The following is a 6,803-nucleotide window of genomic DNA, read 5'->3' on the forward strand; positions in this document are numbered from 1 at the left end:
GTTGGGTTGCCATCAGATCTCGTCCCAGACTGAGGACGACCCCTTAAATCAACAGAGCACAAAGTCATTATCATCATTGTGCCTGCCCAAAGGACGCTACGGTTTTTGCCTGCGCACCTCATGTGCTTGCTTTCTTTTCGGGTGGATGTTTCCCCAAAATATCCTGCCTAGGTATTCCAGACATGCTGTCCCCTCGTTGTTCTGGTTACAGGAATTACTCTGGTTTCCTGAATCAACTGCTGTGTTCCTCGAATTCTGTCTTGTTACATCGGAGGGTTCAAGCTGAGGCTGGCCCATTTGGAACGAGGAAGACAGGTGGGCCCACGTCAAGTGCGCTCTCCCCATAGTGCAGTGTGAAGGCCTTCTGTGGCCGAGCATTGGTCCATCTAGACCAAAGCGTCAATCATGATCCTCACAGAATAATAATACATGCCAGTTTGTGCCCATTGCTTCTCATCCTGTCACAGGGCACCCCTGAGAAGAGCCCACCTCCATCTTCTTTACACCCTCCCATCAGATACTTCGCAACATCAATGGGATCCCCCCGGAGCCTTCCCTTCTCCAAGCTAAACAGTCCCAGCTCTCTCAGCCTCTGCAGTCGGTGACCTTGTCTCCCCTTGGTCCATTGTCACAAACTGGCCCATTGGCTCATCAGTGCAGACACCAGCTGGCCAGCTCCTGGGCCACCCTGGCAATTCCGGACTTCAGCGCCCTGGGCGGCCAGTGTGCCTGTCGCAGCTCTACAGCAATTTGAACTCTCGCACAAAGCTGGCTTTCATCCCTCTAGCTCACTCGTAACTTAAAGAATGCCACAGCTCTTGCTACAGTGCTCAAATACAGTTCTCTTTACTGACAGTCAGAGACTGGGGGGTTCCCCGTGGCTGCAAGACAGTGTCCCTCTTGGGGGAGGCAGGGCATCCGGGCTGCAGACACAGGCCCCACCGCACTCCCTCTGGCAGGGGCTGGGGACCGGCGGCATCGCCGGGAACTGCCACAAGGCCTGCCACAAGACCCACAGAGCTGCCAAGAAGAAGGAGCCCATGTGGGCTGGGGCAGCGCTGGCTCTTCAGGGCCGGCCGTAAGGATGTTGTGAGTGGCGCCTTAAGCGCGAGCGGCCCGGCCTTCGCTCTGGCCTGGTCTGGCCTGACCGGCTGCTGCTCTCAGGAGCCCGGGAGCTGGGCGTTGCTGCCGCTTGGCTGCTGGTGCTGGAGCTGGCTGTCCCCGACTGTGCGCTGGAGGCTGCAAGGAGAGGCAGGAAGGTCAGCAGCGTGGCCCCATGCCCCCAGGGCAGGAGAGGCCAGAGCACTGGCCCCCAGGCAGTAGAGAGACTCTACCAAGCCCAGCCTGAGCAGCCATAGTAAGGCTGTGCCTGGCCCTGGCTGTGGCATGGGGGCACCTGGGGGCACCCAGCTTCTCCTTTTACCGGTGCCCAGGCCCGCACAGTCGTCACACTCCCACGTGGCTGTGGTGGGCCTCAAGGCAGAGCAGCATCGCTGCGTGCCTTTGGCAGCACAGGAGGAGCAAAGCAGCAGCTGCCACGGCCTGGGAGAGCCAACGGGTTGGTAGCCAAAGTGGCAGGCAGTGCTAGCAGTGATGCCAGGGAGGTAGCCAAGGACAGAGGGACTCGAGCAAGAGGCTGCCTGGCACGGCTCCCCAGTCTGGCCCCACCTGAGTGCCAAGAGCCCTTGCTCCCAGAGCTCTTGGGGAGGTGAAGAGCCTGGGCACAGCCCCAGGCCAACCCTCCACTCCTTGGCGCACCGCTTGGCCAGTGCTAGCAGGGGCATGCCTCCTGCCCCGGCAGCACAGCGTCCCCATGCAAAAGGGCTGTGCTTTTGCCTGTTCTCCCTCCCCCGGAGGGGGTCCATCCACCTCCCAAAGACCTTCAGAGAGCGCGCGAGACGGCCACTAAGGCACATGGGCCATGGGGAAACTGCTGCTTTGCTGACTTACCCCTCTTCTGCTGCCTCTTCTCTGCCTTGTGCACAAAGACACCGGCTGGCGTCACATCCACGGTGCCTCTCATACAACTCGGCAAAGGCACCCTCTGCCTCCCACGTGGGTTGTCTGCCGGGTTGAAGCAAAGCAAGGGCATGAGCCTCCCCTGCCCCTTAGGCTCGTGCCCTTCCTCTGTCTCGTGGGCACAGGGCAAGGGCAGATGAGAACCTACCTGAGGGGCACTCGGATGCCCACGGAAGACATTTCCCACAGGAATGTCTCCCTGTCTTTGCACTGTGGGCACTGGAAGCAGAAGAAGCCAGCACCCAGAGCCTGTTGCTGCAAGAGAGGCACAAGCAGTGTGAGCGGGGCACTGCCTGCTGCCAGCCACCTGCCATGACCAAGGGGTGCGGCAAGGGCCTCCTACCTGGATGCAGCCCTGGTGGAACCACGTGTGCGTACACACGGGGCACACCAGAGTGTGGTGGGAGAGCTTTTCCTCCACGGGCTCCAGACAAATGAGGCAGGAGGTCTCCCCATCCTGCTGCGCCTCCACTGTTTGCTCCGGGCGATGTTCCTGGCAGAAGGACCTGGGTGGCACATGGAAGAGGTGGGCAAGGTGCTCCCACCTTTCTGGGCAAGACTACCCCACAGGCTGCGGAGGCTGGCTGCTCCCCAGGCAATGTGCGCATGGCGCTCTTCCCATCACTTTCCTGCCCATGGATCTCCCACCCAACGGTCCCGGCACGTTCTAGCTGAGGCCCGGGCATCAGCCCTCTGAGGTGGGCTCTGGCGCACTTGCGCCGAGCAGGGCACCTGGGCTGCAGAGAGGAGGCCTGAGCAAGACACTGGCTTTCCAGCCCGCAGTCCCTGCTCCCCGGGAGCCAAGAACAAGGGATTGCCAGCTGAGGGCTGAGGGCTGAGGGCTGAGGGCAGACCCTCCCACTCTGCTCCAGCACCCAGAGGAGGCAAAAGGGGTGCATAAAGGAGCCCTCCACGCCCTGCCTCTGGCTCCAGCAGGACTCTTGCGGGCTCACCGCTGGGCAGAGCAAGCAGCTTCTTTGCCCTCTTGGCCAGCGCTGCCTGCAGGGCGATGAAGGCAGAGGTGGCCCAGCACCAGGCTCCTCAGCTCTTACCTGTACTGCCCAAAGAACTGCGACACACAGCCATCTTTGCAGCTGCATGGGAAGTGGAAGCTGCGCTTGCAGCCCTTCTGCCGGCATGTAACAGTGGCCCCGCGCTCACCACAGACATAGCAGAGCTGCAACGAGCACAGCAGCCCCCCCATCAGAGACATGCTCGGGACCCCCAAGGCCTGCCCCACACCTTTGGCAAGGCTGCAGGCATGATGCGGGCACTGCTGCCTCACATCCTGCAGCTCCACCTCACGGACTGGGCTTCTCGCCTCTGCTGGAGCCTCGCTGCAGCCCCTGGCACTTGTGGCACTGTTGCCTCGAGCCGACGGGAAACCCCCGCATTTCCTTCCCATGGCACACGCTGAGCTCCCACAAACCCATCCTGCCACAAACCTCCCCACACCCCTGCTAGCTCTTCACCTTCCGACTTGCCCGCTTCACTGCCCGCCTGATATCCGCGGGAAGGAACTCGTCGGCTCCCATCTCGTTGGCGTGTCTCACCGGGAGCCCGCTGGCAAGATACTGAAAACCAGAAAAGTGACAGAGCTCGTTTTAGGTCAGGGAGGCCTGGCACATTGCTGGTGCACGGTGCTGAGAGCCTGGCGAGAGGGCCGGGCCGGGCCAGGCTCAGTTCCCTGGTGCTAGGCGAGCTGCCATGCTCCTGGGCCTTTGAGCTGCTCGGCAAGAAGCAGCGCAGAGGCCTGGAGAGGTGGCAGGCTGCGCTGCGCTGTGGGCTGGGAAGGCACCGGCAGAGAGTGCCCTGGCCAGGGCCTGGGGGACACTGCTGCAGGCAGCGCTGGCCTGCTGGGCCTTGCTGAGCGGAGCACACACCGTGCTGGGGCGGACGAGGAGAGCCCGAGCAGAGCGCAGCAAAGGGTCTCCGGGAGGTGTCGAGGAGGAGTCGACACCCACAGAGCTCTTGGGATGGCATTGCCCACAGCCCCAGACCCAGGCGCATCCCCACGTGCTGTCCTGCCCGGCTGGGCATGGAGATCGCAGGCTGCTGGGCTGGGGCACCAGGGGGAAGCTGGAGGCAGCCCCAGCGAGACTCACCAGGCAGTTCTCATGGGCGCAGACACCATCTTTCCAACGTTTCTCCCCAGACACATCCGGGTTGGAATCGGCCCGGCGACACAGCACGCAGGCTGCGGAGGGGAGAGCAAAGGCCACAACCACTGAGTGCCTCACTGGGGCCTGGGAAAGGGTCCTGGAGGCCTTCCCCCGCAAGGGCCTGCTCTCTCCCACCTGCCCAAATGCCCTCCTGGCGCTGACTGCTGCCCCACGATGCCCCGACAGCCCCACGCTGACCCAAAGGAGCCTCCTGCCCCGGCCTCCAGGCTTCCCACGCGCGACCTGCCCTCGCCTTCCCCTCGCCTCTCCCGGTCCCTCTCGCCCCTTCCCGGCTCCCCCTCGCTCCCGCCAGCCCTGGCCAGCACCGGCCTTTCCTCCCCGCACGGCCCTGCCCGCGCCCCAGGGCTCGTGCGCAGCAGAGGACGCGCCGTGCCGCGGGGACGCTGCGCAGCTCCTGCCTCCCCGCCACCGCTCGCAGCCGCCCACCGGCCGCCCCGCAAGGTCCCAGCAATATTTCATTGCAATATTCTCCTGATTCTGTTCTCATTTAAATTTAGGCATACAAAACAAAGATGTCTATATCTGAGCTAGTCATTTTGGGAACCCCATCATAGTCAACAAAGAGAAAATGGTATTTGGCGAAATTTTTCTCACCTACTTTGGACGTTGCTATCAGTCAGGATGGGCTGAATCATGCTCTAGTAGTATTTAGTTCTCCTGTTACTATAGAGGGAACCAAGAAAGATTAGCTCAGGCATAACTTCTGTCTCTTACAGAGACACTTATTTGAAATTCCATTCAGAATGCCTGTAGTCAAACCTGGTTGTAGGGTTTTAATGTGAAGAGGTACAGGCTAGAGCTCAGATCTGTGTTGTGACCCACACCTGATACAGGATGCAGCTGCATCCCAAGGGAGCAGTGCTGAGATGTGCTCAGCAGAGTGGGAGAAACAACAGCAAAGCAGGACTGTGGCAGTGATGAGAAGCAGCAATAGGAAGAGTGGCCAGAGGCAGTAAAAGGAGCAGCAAGAGAGCAAGCAGGCAAAACAGGTAGTACTTTTGGAATAAGATATTGAACTGTCTAGGAGCTGGGCAATGAATACCTAGTACACCCTAATCAGGCAAGAAAGGCTGTGGCTTTAACCTCATCAGTAAATCTCATCTGGAGGAGTACTCATTTGATGACAGTTATCACCATTCCTTCCCAGTTCTAGTGCAATCAGTTGTTTTTCCAAAACTATAATATAACTCTGCTTTCCTTCCCCAAAATAAAGGGGGCCTTTATCTTTCCAAAGACCTTTCTTTAAAAACATAACCTGTATGTGGGTGCTGTTTTCCCTGAGGCACTCAGAAGATGTAATTTGCTGTTGGGGATGGAGCACAAGCTGAAGTTGTTTAAGTTTTTTAGTGGAGATCCTTAAAAGTTGAACCTAGCTTTTTTTACTATTTAAACATATCTGACAGGAGATTAGATCAGACTGAGACTGACTAGTGCTTCCAGCTGGGAAATTGTACAGAGCAGCAGCTTCATTCTATACAGTGTCCTTCATGCAAAATAAAGCACATATTGCTTCAAAAAACAAGAGAAAATGATAGAATGGTTCCTCTTAATGAAACCCAACAAAATCATAATTAAAAAACAAAACTAAATATGGAATAAACAAAGCAAAGAATTCTAAGAAAGAATCAAAACAAATTAAGAACAGGAAGAAACAAGAAACCTTGGTAGGTAATTCAAAACAAGCAAAAAGCAAAAAATGCATCTAGACAATCGTAGCACCAATATTTCACTTTAATTTACTTAGCAAAATGAGACTACAGCCTCAAGACTTTTTTTTCAGACACTATTTGAAATTCTAGCTGCCGTATGGCAAAACAAATTGGATAAAAGAAAACTAGGAAGGATAAAGCAAAATTTAGACATCTCAAGAGAATGTAGTGTTGCCAAGCTCCTGTGACTTTGTGCAGGTCGTTTTTGTTTAAGCTTGATAAGCTTAAACTTTGTTCTGAGTGTTCTCATACATACATTAAATGTAACTTTTAAGCCACTCTCGTGACTAAGGTCCTGTTTTATCATTGTGTAATATTTGGGGCTGGAAATATTGGTAATCACAATACACGAAACAGCTATAGGTGAAACTTCCTTTTAATAACTGAGGCTTTTCTAATCACTCTTCCCACTGTTCTGCTTTCCAGGCTTAGATCTTTATTTCTGCTGGTTTGAAAGGAAAAAGAAAAAAAAAAAGCCTTTTGTGGGTTAGAATCTCAGACTCCTTTTCATGGATGCTTTGTTATTTGCCAAAAAGTGATAACTGCATTTTTCATTCCAGCAGTTCTCATCCCACAGTTATTCCTTCTGCTGACAAACTGTTTTACTCTACAATGACTCTTGAGGTTACTTTTCACACAAGGAAAAAAAAATTAAGATCTGTTTCCTAGCTTTCATCCCTCAGAAACTGGTCACTACAAGCTCTCTGCTGATTTCCCTGTGGAGTATTAGTGGCCCTGCCACCAAAGGACTATCCAGTGTTTAGCTGTAATACTTTGATACTGCTTCTACTGAGCCTAGCTGTAAAGGTTTCTGGTTTTACTGATGCTGAATCAGGCCCTCGGTCTTGTTTGCTGTTCAGGATGAAATTCCCTGTGCAAAATTGCACTGGAA

General features: G+C 55.4%; 1 protein-coding gene across 1 annotated transcript; it reads right to left on the reverse strand.

The window, feature by feature from the left end:
• Positions 1 to 1,160: 1,160 nt before the first annotated feature.
• On the reverse strand, positions 1,161 to 3,424 carry LOC136991122 (PHD finger protein 7-like). Its single transcript, XM_067289708.1, has 5 exons — positions 3,072 to 3,424; positions 2,363 to 2,525; positions 2,168 to 2,274; positions 1,951 to 2,064; positions 1,161 to 1,542 (listed from the first exon to the last, which is right to left on the reverse strand). The coding sequence occupies exons 1-5, from the start codon at positions 3,422 to 3,424 to the stop codon at positions 1,161 to 1,163; spliced, it is 1,119 nt and encodes a 372-aa protein (XP_067145809.1).
• Between the last annotated feature and the right edge of the window lie 3,379 nt (positions 3,425 to 6,803).

The sequence above is a fragment of the Apteryx mantelli genome, chromosome 1 (assembly GCF_036417845.1).
Source record: "Apteryx mantelli isolate bAptMan1 chromosome 1, bAptMan1.hap1, whole genome shotgun sequence".
Lineage (NCBI taxonomy): Eukaryota > Metazoa > Chordata > Aves > Apterygiformes > Apterygidae > Apteryx > Apteryx mantelli.

Bases quoted from the DNA above. Each gene is read 5' to 3' on its own strand.
- LOC136991122 (XM_067289708.1), bottom strand. From the start codon at position 3,424: ATGGGAAGGAAATGCGGGGGTTTCCCGTCGGCTCGAGGCAACAGTGCC. The intron at 2,275-2,362 runs GTAGGAGGCCCT...CCTCTCTTGCAG, and splicing joins TCCACCAGGGCTGCATCCAG to CAACAGGCTCTGGGTGCTGG. The intron at 1,543-1,950 runs GTAAGTCAGCAA...TGGCTCTCCCAG, and splicing joins GAAGAGGCAGCAGAAGAGGG to GCCGTGGCAGCTGCTGCTTT.